Here is a 14,365-nt window from a genome sequence, read left to right on the forward strand (position 1 = left end):
ATACAATGTCTTTATTCCTGCCTCCCCAACTCTGGACAAAGGCAGAGAAGAAAACAGAAGTCTTTAAGGTTACATGTCAATTAGTCTAAGAAGAAACCAGGTTCTGTAAGCAGAACATCACCAGAAAATAGAGAACACGAAATCATTATATGCACTAGGCCTCCTGGAAATTGGCCAGAAGGGTTCTGAGTGTGAAGGGCTCTATGACGGAAGTTGCCCTTTTTGCACCAGTTAATGGAGTTTCTGCCCAAACTCCAAGCAGATAAAGCAGGCTCTGTTCTGTCCGATTTTTCTGTCAAGTGGCCAGATGTCCTACATCAGGAGAGGAGCCAAACAGCTGAAATAGCACGCCACAGGGACAGACCACCACTGTGCCACTAAGGACAACAGGACTCTGTTGATAAAGAGAAATGTGCCCACAACAGAATGTTGTAAGCTTTTACGTGTGTTTTCTCTAAACTCTGTGTCTATTTAAAATGTACACGTGATGTCTCACCACGTGTTTCTAACTTTTTCTTCTAGGATATTTGTAGTATGTGGCTCCTTGAACAGTAGTGGCTTCTACTCTTGTATTGGTTTGCATGGTAATAATTCTAGTTCTCTCTCCATCTTCAATTAGCAAAGGCACTGTTTCTTCCTTATAGCTTCCTTGATTATGTATAAGGACAGTGGAATGATAAGGAATCCAGGAGCGGGGGGATGGAAGAGAACACAAAACAACAGAATACAAAGGTGCCTGCTAAAAGAAGACCAAATCTGATCCTACAAAGGGAGAAGTGTCTGCTGTTTTTTGCCCCGCTTGTCATGGAAAGGATGAGTGTGCTCCCACCTAACTGGCAGGAGGGACCCAAGCTCAGAATAAACTTACTTGGAGGAGGTTAGTTTATTGATCCACAGGGAAGAACTATTGGTGAGGGAATGTGACGAGAGGACCCAGCCTTGGGGGCCTCATTTGACCTTTCGCAGGTGGTGGAAGCTCTGCACAGTTCTTTCCACGGCGTCATCCATGGTGACCAGTGGCTGGTAGCCCAGGACCTTTTTGGCTTTCTCACAGCTGTAATAGTGGAATGTGCCAGCCAGTGCAACCCGCATCGGTGTGAAAGTGGGCTGGAGCTGGATGACAGGGCTGACCACCATCACCAGGAGGGACAGCAGGATAGCCAGACAGTAGGCCACCCAGTAGGGGATGTGGTACTTGGGGGCTTCATAATTGAGGCCTGTCAGGATGCGGGACAGGAATGTCCAGAAAGGGATGGGTTCATCATTGGTGATGTGAAATGCCTGAAGAGAGAACAAGAAGTCAGAGACTACTCCCCAGCTGGAGGGATAAGAAGGCCACATTCAGAACTTGGAGCTCAGCCACGGCTGCTGGCTCAGCCCAGGACCGATGTTTTTGGGAAACCAGTGGCCACTCCCTGCCCACCCACCTGCCCTAGCTCCTTTGCAGGGCATTTCCAAAGTGAGGCAGACATTAAGCCCATGCAGATTGCATGCAGCATGTCCATGGTCCTCTAATCTGCAAGTGTCAGCTTCTGGCAGAGACAACCTTCTGACTTGCAACTAGGGCAGCTTTAGGTGTAGAGAGGGAAGGCAATGAAAATTTCATCTATATGCCAGGATTTTAAGTGAAGCTTAGATTGCACTTGGGAAGGCACATCTGTTAATTTAATTTAGTAATTGTGTTAATCATGGTAAAACTCATCTTCTTATCTTCAGATGCAATGAACAAGTCATTGCCTTTCTCAGATGTGCTGTGTTTGGTCTAAAGCCACACCTGCCCTAAGAGTTCTATGAGTGGGAAAATGGCAGAGGTCCAGGAGAGAAAAATGAGGCCCAAATGGGGTGGGGGAGTCCAAAGGCAGGAGTGTAAAACAAGGAAAAGTGGGCCCTTGAATGAGAGGAAAGGGCAGGGGGCCCACATGTGCTCTCCCATTTCTGGGTGAGCGCTCACCTCCACCACATGGCCACCCTGCCCACTGGGTGTCAAATGCTATGAGATTCAGCTACATCTGCTCCTCAGGAAGGGTGAAAGGCATGAGCATGGTGGGGTAAAGAGGAAAAAATGGAGACATCTGGAATGAGTGGGAGAAAGGGTAAATTGCAAACACTCTGTCTGATGTTCACAGGACCCTGTCTAGTGTAGCCATGTCCATGGCAGGCAGCTGGATTATGTTCACAGAAAACCAGGTCCTGAATCTCTGTTCAATCCCAGCTCGCTCCTCTGGGTTTTGGCTGCTCTGTGTGATGTGGTACTGCATGATACCATACTTCTAACCACAGGGGCTCAACTTTGACCGGATAGGATCCTAAAGAAGGTCTACCAGGGTGCAGAATCATGGAGGGAATATGCCCGTGAATCCAGTCACACAGAAGAAATCTGTAGATGAGCAAACATGCAGGGGGAGGATGTGGTGGGTCAGCCACTGCCAAGCTGGGAGAAGCAGGAGCCTTACCTTCCCACCCAAGGCTGTGTCTCGGGAGAGGTGTTCTGCAGCCAGAATGTGTCCGTGGACCACGTTCTCCACAAAGGTGAAGTCCACCAAGTTCTCCCCATTTCTGTGGGCATACAGATATGGTTCCACTGGGCTGGGAGCACTCAGCTGCACGTGGAGACCTGGCACGTGGACCCAGGGTTGCTCCCAAGTCTGTGTTTAAAAGACTGCTACCTGCACAACGGCTGCTACCTGCCTTGGCAATGCCAGCCCCTAGCATATCTGGATATCTGTAATAGTTAAAGATGTACAGGGGTCTGGGGCTCCCGGGGCTCACAGGGACAATGGGATATTTAAGGACCAACTAAGGACTCTGAAAGACTGGTGCCCTGCCTGCACCATCTGGCATAGCCAACACTAGTGTTATCTGCTCTGAGGTCCAATTTGGGCAGCAGCTCTTAACTCCTTCTAGAACACTCTGGGCTAATGCCTTGCTCTGGCCTCACATGTTTCTACCATCTCCTTCAAAGCAATGGGACAGGGCAGCAGGGAGGCTGAGTGAGAGGCAGGGAGGCAAGGTAGAAAGACTAGGGGAAAAAAGGAGGAAATGGAACAAAGGAAGGAAAGAAAGAAGGCAGGAAGGAAGGAAGGGAAGGAGGAAGGGAGCAAGGAATGAAGGAAGGAAGGAAGGGTAAATAAATGTATTGGGGAGACAGCCACACTGTCACCACCTACAGAGGCCCCTTAACCAGCACTTCCCTCAAGAAGGAATGTTAACGCCTCCACCTATTTTCATTGACGCAAGGAGAACTGAGGGCCTGCCCCTTGACCCAGGGTCAGTCTTCCCCCTCTGAGCCTGTTCCCTCAATTTCCACACCAGGACACAAATATTTTCCCAGCTTGCCTGAGAGGTTACTATACTAGGTTGAATAGTGCCCTCCTCAAATTCACGTCCCCTTGGAACTTGTATATGTGCCCTTATTTGGAAATAGGAGGATCTGGCCAAGATGGAGGCGTAGGTAGATACACTTTGCCTCCTCGCACAACCAAAAGAAGGACAACAACAAATTTAAAAACAAAAAATAACCAGAACTGCCAGAAAATCAAACTGTATGGAAGTCTGACAACCAAGGAACTAAAGAAGAAACATTCACCCAGGCTGGTAGGAGGGGCGGAAAGGACGCACAGCAAGGTGGAGGCTGGCGGACCAGGCGGTCCCACATTTGCATGCGGATAAACCTGGAGGAACAGCTGGGGGACGAGACAGACCATGCAATCCAGGGTTCCAGTGCAAGAAAAGATAGCCTCAAAACCTCTGGAGGTAAAAACCTGTGGGGGTTGCGGTGGCAGGAGAAACTTCCAGCCTCATAGGAGTGTCCTTTGGAGAGACCCACGGGGTCCTAGAATGTACACAAACCCACACACCTGGGAATCGGCACCAAAAGGGTCCAATTTGCTTGTAGGTAGTGGGGGAAGTGACTGAAAGCTGGCGAGAGCCGAGCAAGTGGCTTTGTTCCCTCTCGGACCCCTCTCCCACACACAGTGTCACAGCACAGGGACCTGGGTTGCTCTGCCCTGGTAAATACCTAAGGCCCCGCCCCTTCCAATGTAATAGGGGCGCTGAGGCAAAGAAATATGGCCCAAATGAAAGAACAGATCAAAGCTCCAAAAACAGAACTAAGTGATAAACAGAGCCAACCTATCAGATGCATAGTTCAAAACACCGGTACTCTGGATACTCACTGAATTGGTTGAGTATGGTCCCAAAATGGAGGAAAAGGTGAAGGCAATGTAAAGTGAAATAAATAAAAATATACAGGGAACCAACAGTAAAGGGAAGAAAACCGGGACTCAGATTAATGATTTTGAGCAGAGGAAGAAATAAACATTCAACCAGAACAGAATGAAGAAACAAGAACTGAAAAATATGAGGAGAGGCTTAGGAACCTCTGGGAAAACTTTAAACATTTTAACATCTGAATCATAGGGGTGCCAGAAGGAGAAGAGGAAGAGCAAGAAATAGAAAACTCATTTGAGAAAATAATGGAGAACTTCCCCCATCTGGCCAAGGAAATAGACTTCCAGGAGATCCAGGGAGCTCAGAGAGTCCCAAAGAAGTTAGACCCAAGGAAGCACGCATGAAGACACATCATAATTACATTACCCAAGATTAAAGATGAGGAGAGAATGTTAAAAACAACAAGGGAAAAGGAGAGAGTTACCTACAAAGGAGTTCCCATAAGACTATCAGCTGATTTCTCCAAAGAAACCTTGCAGGCAAGACGGGGCTGGGCAAGTTTTCAAAGTCATGAAAGGCAAGAACCTACAACCAAGACGACTCTATGCAGCAAAGCTATCATTTAGAATGGAAGGGCAGATAAAGTGCTTCCCAGACAAGGTCAAGTTACAGGAGTTCATCATCATCAAGCCCTTATTGCAGGAAATGTTAAAGGGACTTATCTAAGAAAAAGATCAAAACTATGAACAGTAAAATGACAACAAACTCACAACCATCAACAACTGAACCTGAAAACAAAAACAAAAACAAACTAAGCAAACAATTATAACAGGAACAGAATCATAGAAATGGAGATCAGAGGCGAGGGGGAAGAATGGGGGAAAAGGTACATGGAATAAGCAGCATAAATAGTAGGTATAAAATAGGCAGGGGGAGGTTAAGAATAGTATAGGAAATGGAGAAGCCAAAGAATTTAAATGTATGACCCCATGGACATGAACTAAAGGTGGGGGGGAGATGCTGGGGGGAGGGACGGTGCAGCGTGGAGGGGAATAAAGAGGAGAAAAGAATGGGACAACTGTAATAGCATAATCAATAAAATATGTATTAAAAATTAAATTAAATTTTAAAAAAAGGAAATAGGGCCATTGCAGACGTAATCAAGGTTAAGTGAGCCCATACTGGAGTCAAACGGGCCCTAAATCCAATGGTTGCCAACCTTACAAAACAAGAAAAATTTGAACAGACACACACAGAGAAAAGAAGGTCATGTGAAGATGGAGTCAGAGACTCGAGTGATGCATCTATAAGCCTAGAAATTCCAAGGGGTGCTGACCATCACCACAAGCTGGGAGAGACGACTAGAAGAGATTCTCCCTCAGAATCTTCTGAAGGAACCAACCCTTGTACATTAGGATTTCAGACTCTGGCCTCCAGAACTGGGAGAAAATTTATTTGTTGTTTTAAGCACCACTCCCCAGTATGGGTCATTTGCTGTGGCAGCCCTAGGAAACGAATACAGAGGGCAGTAGAGAAGGCCACGGAAGAAGAGAGCTGAATGTCACTGACTTGTCACAGCGGGTTTAGGGGGTCTTGGAGAGCAAGCATGGGCTGACTTACCCAATCACGAACTTCATCTTGCCTTTTCTGGCTGCCTCGATAAGGATGGGGACCAGCTGGGGGTCCCTTGGGCCAAAAATGCCATGGGGGCGGATGGCTGTGGTTAAGAAATTCCTCTCAGGATCATTGGCACCCAGGACTTCCTGTAGGAGAGCAGAAGGAGCGTGTTCATGGTGGACATGCCATTCTGGCTAAGTAGTACCTGCCACAGGGGACACAGCTGCTATCTACTGCCCTGGGCTAAAGACCAGCATCATTGATGGTATAATTCTGCCTACTTCTCTATCCATCCACCCCTACCACCCACACCAGAAAATGCAGGAGAGACAGCTGGGTCAAAATCAGTAAGATCAAACAGCAAGGCTTCGGTTTAGATTCAAAAGTAAAATGTTGAAATGAAGTCAGGGGAAGCTGAGCCTGGGCAGCAGTCTGTGGAAAAGATCTGGGGGTCCTGGTGAGCTAGTTAGCTGTGAGCTTCCCACGAGGCTGCCACCAACATAGGGGGTCTTGCCTTAAGCTTTATGTGCCAGCTGCATGTTTCCACCAGTCTTGGGCTGTTCTGATCAATTCTGAGTACCACCTCTCAGTAAGGGACTCTGATGAACCCAAGTGGGCCAGGAAGAAGGGACTGAGAAGGTGAAGGGTCTGGGAGAAACAAGGCAGCCAATGCCGGAAAAGTCCTCAGAGCAGTGCCTAGTACCTACGAAGCACTCAAGGAGAGGCAGCCACTGTTCCCATCATACACTGTCAGGAAGAGAGAAAAGCTGTGTTCTGTGTGGCTTAATCGACAAACTAGGACTTAAGGGCTTCGAGTACAGAGAAACAGGTTTGTCTCAAAAGTAACAAAACTTCCTGAATGATTTGTTATGTTACAGGTAAAAATGGGGACCATGAGAGTGCCTACTCTGACCGGGCTGTGTGCTGATTAAATGAGATGGCCCCTGCCAACTGTTTCAGTAAGCATGTCCTTAATGAGGATAGTTACCACCTCACCTAGGATTTCTACCCTATGGTGGAAAAATTTTTGTGCATATTTGGGTCCCAGAGAGTTTAAGTTACTTGTTGACTGAGTTTATAACAACTGTAGCTACCCAACAGTGGAGAAGTGATCTCGCAACAGATTCCCAGAGCTGTCTCTCCTCTTCCAACCAGGCCTCTGGTCCCCATGGCAATGAGGGAGATGACTAAATAAGCCTTTTGATGCCTTCTACCAAGGTTCACCTCTGTTACTAAAAAGAAGAGGTAATGGGGTCCTAGATCAACACCACATTTCATTTTTTTATGTTGGGAGGTCCGAGAGCCGACAGTGAATTACTGTGCGTCAACAGTGGCTGACAGCAGGCTCCTAGGGGTTACTGCTGGAGGCATTTACAAGCTTTACTTTTTTCCAGTTGGGTGCTAAAAGTTGATGCAAGTGACTCACTGATGGTCTGAGCCACAGCTGCCAATTGCAGCTCCTAAACACAAAGGGTGGGAGTCCCAGGCACCTTGCATAAGAGTGCGCAGGGCCCAGCAGAAGCTTCAGTGCTCTGTGGGTCAAATCCAAGAAGGTGGGAGCTCAGTGGGGCTGTCTGCGCTCCCAGGAGCGGGGTGGCAGAGACAGGACACCAGCTTGCAAAAGGCTAGGCCTCCACCCCCTGGATTGGGGAGGCCCTCATGTGTCTCTGAAGGTTTGTTCTTCTGCGACTTTCTGAGCTGGAGTAATAGCAAACAGGCCGCAGGAGGCTCTCAGGTAGTGTGAGGGGACCCATGGCAATTCGGCATCACACTCTGGTTCCATATGTCCTGGCTGTGAAAGAACACTCTGCAGCTGTGATGGTGCTACGAACACCTGGGAGAGGTAAACTCACAGCTACCCAGCTAAGGCAAGCTGTCTGTGGCCTAAGAGCATTCGTGGCCTTCAGCTGAGGCTGTCCTCAGGGTAGTGTCCTCTGTGGACATTCATGGAGGTAGCTGCTCTCAGGGTTCTCAGAGTCTAGGAGTCTGAAGGGTTGGTACCTGTGATTCAACTCAAGACTGCTGCTAAAACCAGATGCTCCCAGGAGAAGCCAGATTACCAAGTAGAAAGGTAATTTTCCTTAAAATAAAACAAGATCCTCCTACTGTTTAATTTTAAAAAGGGAAGGAAACAAGAATGCCACTAGGAAGGTATTTCTACTGAAAACACATTCTTTGTGTGTTAGGCCCAAGTTCTGCCTGCACACTTTCAATCATCACAAATTGCCTGATTTCTGATTTCTACAGCAACTGAGGAACCCTGCATAGCATGAGTTCGAGTGCAGTCTCTGGAGCTACTTTGGTTCAGCCACATAGTAGCTGTGTGGCCTCAGGAAGGCTTTGAATCTCTGGGAATCAACTGTCCTCATCTGTAATCTGGTGGAGACAGCACTACCTACTTTAGGGGGGTCATTGTCAAGTTTAAATGAAGCAGTTTCTGTAAAAGACTCAGAGCAGTGTCTGGCCACATTAAGCTATTTTGTGATGAGGGTTTTTTTTCTTTTTAAGAGAGAGACAAGGAAGAGAGAGAGAGGAGAAACATCAATCGGTTGCCTCATATATGCACCCCAACTGGGGATAGAACCCACAACCTAGGTATGCACCTTGACTGGGAATCAAACCCGCAGCTTTTTGGTGCATGGGATGATGCTCCAACAAACTGAGCCACCCAGCCAGGGCTTGTTATGATTTTGTAAAACTGAATTTCATCCACAAATTTTTACTTCCCAAGTTAGGTAGTTAGGCTTCAGAATACTAACTTCATATGTTCGCAAATATTTTTCTTAAGAACCTAAGTCCTTCAGATGTTCATGGAACCCACTTGTCACTCACTCAACCAGTTCTCAGGTACGTACTCTCTCCTGTAAGATCTTTGTCTCTGTGTAGTAGTCAATGGGTTTCGTGGCATAAGGGAGGTCCTCGGTTCCATTCTTGATGTCAGCACCCTCAAAGATGACGCTGGCACTGCTAGTTAAAATGAGTTTCTGGCAGAGGAGAAAGGAGGATTTTTAAAAAATACAAGTCAGGAACGATCACTGTTTAAGCACTATGATGGTCATTTATGAAAGCGAATCAAATGGTAACTGTTTATGACCTTCGTGTGTAAGGTACCGCATAGATTATTTACTGCAATGCTTTTGCTTTTCAGGCCTTCTTAAAATAATCCGGAGATCACCATCTTTTGCAGCTATGTGGATTCTACACACATTACGGCACTCCATTCTAAAACAGTAGGTTTTACATTTTTTTTCTCCTATCACAACTGAGGGATAGGACAGACTTCCATTACTCATGGTATCTCACTATGGGACTGATTCTCTGTGGGCGAGGAATAGCTCACAAACTTTGAGGGAGATGTCTGTCTGTAAAAGACCTCTGGTGATTCTGACACCAACCGTGGCATGTCAGCGCATGCAGGCACACACCCATGCCCGCTTGAGAAATACTACTCAAAAGGAAGATGCTCTCTTACAAGGGCCCCCAGCTTCCACCCTCTGGTTAAAGGTACCTCATCCAACACTGAAAAGCATTAGCTCAAATCGTTTCTTAACCACTTTTATTCAACATTGCCCTGGAGTCCTAGCCAGCCTGGTAGGATAAGACAAACGACGAAGTATAATGATTGAAAAGAAGAAATAAAACTATCACCATTCACAGATACGGGATATGGGTACACAGAAAGCACTATGAATATACAGAAAATATTAAAGTTAGAGTTCAGCAAAGTTGCTGAGTACAAAATCCGTATACAAAAATTAACTGTGTTCCTATGCTCTAGCAATTGAAAATGGGATATGAGAGACATTTCAATAACCATAAATGAGGTACAGAGCAATAAACTTGACAAAAGATGTGTAAAACCATTATGAAGTAGAAAACTCTGCCGAAGGGACTCAAAGAGAGAAATAGAGATCTTATGTATTTATGGATAAGGAAGACTTAGTATTGAAAAGATGTCAATTCTCTGCCAAACGACCTTGAAATTTGATGCAATTACAACAGTAATTCCAGCCGGCTTTATCAACTAAACAAGCTGATCCTAAAAAGTATATGGATGAGCAGAGGCCTAAGGATAGCCAAGTGAATTCTGAAGAACATGGTTGGGGGTGACGTGTCCTACCAGACTCTGAGATTCATGCTTAGGCTCACTGAATTAAGGCAGAGCACAGCGGCCTGGGTGTAGACAGAGGCCAATGCAGCGGAAGGGAGAGCCAGGCACAGACCCATGCACAGCACCAACATGTGAGGTGCGCCAGGTGGGGTGCTGAAAGCGGGGAGAGGGTGGATCACTCAAGAAATGGTGCCGAACAACAAAGCATGTGGTCTCTACCTCGGACCCTAAATAAACATAAATTCCTGGTAGACTAAAAATTTAAATGTGGGAAGTAACACTTGAACCTTTGAAGGGAAAAAAGTCATATTAAACAATCTTTTGATATCAGCGTTGTGAAACGTTCCCTAAATACAACACAAAAAATCCTTTCCTGCACTGTTACCCACTAAGCTATTTCTGCCACTTTAGTGAATATACCAGAGCTACATGTATCAAGACGGATAAATCTCAAGAATGTAATGTTAAGGGGGAAAAGAGCAAGTTATAGGACAACCTAGTCAATACATCCTTTTAAAATGTTTTATAACACGCAGTCAATACCTTATATTGGCTGTACGTGGAGCAAATAGATAATAAATCCCAACTTAACAACAGTGGTTCCCCATAGCTAGGGGAAGAACAGCAATGGCATTGAGGATGGGTACACACATGGCTTTGACTCTACCAGTAATAGTGTTTCTCAAATGCTATGATGGGTGCATGGCTGCTATATTATTCGAGAATCTTGTTCTGTATGCCTGAGCATGCCATTTAAAACCAGCAGCAGCATGCTTCATGCTGTGTTATACAGCACAGATGAGTAAGGTGTGTGGGCTTTGGCAATGGAGGGTTTGATTCGAATCCCACTCTTTTCACTTACTAGCAGAGACAGCACTCAGTCCTCAAAATCTGCTTCTCTACCTTGTAAGTGACATTAGTAGCCCCTGGCTGTCTAATGGAGGAGCAAATTAGGTGACAACTGCAGGGCAAAGTTTCTTGTCATTTGCCAAGTATGAGGGGGTCACTATTATTATAATGGATCTTTCCCAGGGTCAGAAGACTCCCTGTTCTTGCTGGCGCCAGGGTCTGGCAGACAGCATGGGGACTGTTGGGGGAGAGCCCCCTCTGCCTCACTGCAGTCTTCTTTCTCATTTACGCAGCATCTAGGGCACATGACACTGTGAGGGTGGGTGCTGGGCTGACAGGGGGCTGCTTTCTCCAGTGGCTGGTACCCCATAAAGGGGATCCTGAGCACCAGGATTTACAACACTGCATCAAGCTATGACAGGGTAAAAATTCGTATCTCCTTGGGTCTGCATTTTAACAGGTTTCTACTGGATAAAAGTAAATAGTTTTTCTTTGACAATATAAGCAAGGTCTGGCAAAGAGTACGGCAGGTCCTTAAAAGGTAAACCAAGAATTTCTGTATGATACAGGAATTCCACTTCTGGGTATTTATCCAAAAGTATCAATAGCAGAGACAGGAGTAGGTATTTATATAACTGTATTCACGGCAGCATGATTCGCAATAATCAAACGGTGGAAGCAACCCAAGTGCCCACTGACGGGTGAATGGAGAAACAAAATGTAGTCTTGTTTATAATGGAATGTTATTCAGCCTTAGAAAAGAAGGAAATTCTGACACATGCTAAGTGAAGTAAGCCAGACACAAAAGGACAAATAGTATATGATTCCACTTGTATGAGGTCCCAAGAGTGATCACATTTAGAGATAGAGTGGAAAAGTGGGTGCCAGGGGCTGGGGGAGGGATAATAGGAAGCTGTTGTTTAATGGAGACAGATTCTAGTTTGGGAAGATAAAAAAAGTTCAGGAGATGGATGGTGGAGATAGTTGCACAAGAATGTGAATGTGCTTAATGCTGCTGGACTGTACACTTAAAAATGGTTAAAATGGTAATTTTTACATTATGTATGATCACAATATAAATATAAGCAATATCTACATTTTGTAGCTCTTTAACCCAAGACTAATAAGCCTTAGGGTCCTCAGATGGTCTATTCTGATGCAGTTAGAATATTACAGCTCAAATTGGCCCAGCTGCTCCAGGGCTTAATTTCTAGGATCTTCCCAATACTTTCGGAAGGAAGCCTGGCTAGGCCCAGCAGGAGAGCAAGCACCCTGGCCCCCACACATTTAGAAATGTGTGACAGCACTTACTTCAACCTTCCCCTTACCTGAACCCCAGCTTCTTTGCAAGTTTCAATGACATTCTTGGTGCCAATGTAATTCACTCTATAAAAGAGCTCCTTGTTGTTACTGGATGGTGGGGGTGATGCACAGTGGAAAACTGTGCTCACACCTTTCACTGCTGGGTACAGGTCCTGGAAATACAAACAAAGACAACACAAATCACTCCTGCCTTACACAAGTAAACAGCCTCCTCATGTTTCTACTCCCCAATCTGTCGCGCGTAAGTCTCTTGCCCTTTTATAATTCTGCAATCAACAAAGAAATATTCTCATTGTAAAAGATTCAGACAATATGGGAGTACCTGGGAAAGAAACAATGTTGTCCCTTTAACTGCCCCCTCCCCATTGATTTGCCCCTAATAAAAACTGGTTTGGGGCATCAGAAGCCTGTGGGATCCAGCAAGAGGTGACATCTGTGCCACTATGCCCCTATAGGGTGAGGCACAATTCAGGACACGTGCAGGTAAAAGTCCTGGGGAAGATGAGCTCACAGACACAAATTATGAATCATATGAAAAAGCCCCACACCATGAAACACAGTGTAAACAGCCAATGCACAGGAGTATTTTTGTCTGCGAAACTAGGCATAAAACAGCAACCTGAAAGGGACTGAATACAGGTATGTTTGATTTACTGCTAAGAGGAACCAGAGCTCCCCAGAGCAATAGTTGATTGCAGATCTGGGGCAGGAAATAGATGAGATGAGCCAGGAATACCTTGTCATACCAGAAAGCAAGAAAGCTAGCCAAGGCTCTTGGGATCCTGCTAAAAGGACTGAAGAGCCAACTTACAGAGGCTCCCATTAGCCAAAGAGGGAACAATCTGATCACCAGTAAGAATAACAATACATTCCTCAAACTGGTAAATAAAGAGAAGAGTCCAGCATTTAATCTGCATAAGGTACACAGATTTGAGGTAAAAAACAAAACAAAGAGAGAATAATGATAGCGTGTCACCATTTGGCAAAGCCTGATAAAAAGTAATAAGATGTAGGAATGACCATCAATAGATGCTAACATCACCAGAAGAAAGACAACCATGAACTATGGGCCTAGAATCACTCATTATTACTATTTTGTCATAATTCCCTCTATTTAGATATGCATAGACATATGATTTTTTTTTCTCTGAAACCATTAGAGACTAATTTGCAGACATCATGCCACTTTGCCTCTAAACTCTTCACCCAGCATTTCCTAAGAACAAAGCCATCCTCCTAAATAACCACAAAACAATGATCACACATGGCAATTAACACACAGGACACTCTTATCCAATAATTAGTCTATCTAAATTTCCCCAATGATCCCAATAATGTTCTTTATACTCGTTTTTATATTTGGATCTAGGATCCATTCATGGGTTGATCACACATCATATTTAGCCCTCATACCTCTTCTATTTCATTGAATCTGGAAGAATCTCCCTTTCTTTCTTTCTTTTTTTTTTTTTGGTCTTTTGGAACAATGCCACTTTTCAAGTCAGGTATTTTGGAGTGTCCCTCAATTTGGATTTCTCTGTTTCCTCATGATTAGATTCAGGCTTAATACTTTTGGCGCGTTGGCTTTGATCACTTGGTTAAGGTGATGGCTGCCAGATTCTGGCCATCAAAAAGATACCTTCCCCTTTCTGTCATTAAAAAGAAATCTTTGAGGGTGGGAGGTGGGAGCGGGGGACAGGGGAAGTGGTGGCGGGAAAATGGAGACAAATGTATTTGAACAATAAAAAAAATTAAAAAGACATTTGTGGGGTGATCATTTGAAACCGTATGAATAGCCTCCGCAGCAATGTTCTATCAATTGATTCCAGCCTTCAGTGATGATCTCATTTTTACTCCCAAACAGGGAGGACACATGACTCTAACCATTGCTGAACAGCAACGCCAAAAAAGTCTAACTATACCAAGTGCTGGCAAGAATGTGGAGCAATGGGGATACTACTGCACCACTGGTGGGGACAAAAACATGACACAGCAGCTTTGTCGAGCAATTTGGCAACATCTAATAAAATTCAAAATATTAATACTCTTATGACATGGGTAAGGCTTGAAAACATTATGTTTAGTGAAAGAAGCCAGTCACAAAAGGGTACTGTGTGATTACATATGTAGGTAATGTCCAGAATAGGCACATCCACAGAGACAGGAGATGAGTGGCTGGGAGAGTAAGAGAGGAAATGTAAAGCAACTACTAACAGGCCCAGGGTTTTCTTATGGGGTGATGAAAATGTTCTGGAATTAGGTAGTGGTGATGGCTGCACTACTTTGTAAATATAC

General features: G+C 45.1%; 1 protein-coding gene across 3 annotated transcripts in view; it reads right to left on the reverse strand.

Moving 5' to 3' along the window:
* NSDHL (NAD(P) dependent steroid dehydrogenase-like) overlaps positions 1-14,365 on the reverse strand; it is a 27,003-nt gene continuing 12,638 nt past the window's right edge. For all 3 annotated transcript variants that reach the window (XM_054581794.1, XM_054581795.1, XM_054581793.1), the window contains exons 5-9: positions 12,076-12,222; positions 8,643-8,771; positions 5,791-5,933; positions 2,454-2,556; positions 1-1,281 (exon numbers count right to left, since the gene is read on the reverse strand). In XM_054581794.1, coding sequence (XP_054437769.1) covers positions 949-1,281; positions 2,454-2,556; positions 5,791-5,933; positions 8,643-8,771; positions 12,076-12,222 — 855 coding nt within the window. In that variant the 3' untranslated portion in view covers positions 1-948. The remainder of the gene's footprint in view (positions 1,282-2,453; positions 2,557-5,790; positions 5,934-8,642; positions 8,772-12,075; positions 12,223-14,365) is intronic.

Source organism: Pteronotus mesoamericanus, unplaced genomic scaffold (genome assembly GCF_021234165.1).
Source record: "Pteronotus mesoamericanus isolate MK-2021 breed Mesoamerican mustached bat unplaced genomic scaffold, CSHL_Meso_final contig_66, whole genome shotgun sequence".
In the NCBI taxonomy this organism is placed as follows: Eukaryota; Metazoa; Chordata; class Mammalia; order Chiroptera; family Mormoopidae; genus Pteronotus; species Pteronotus mesoamericanus.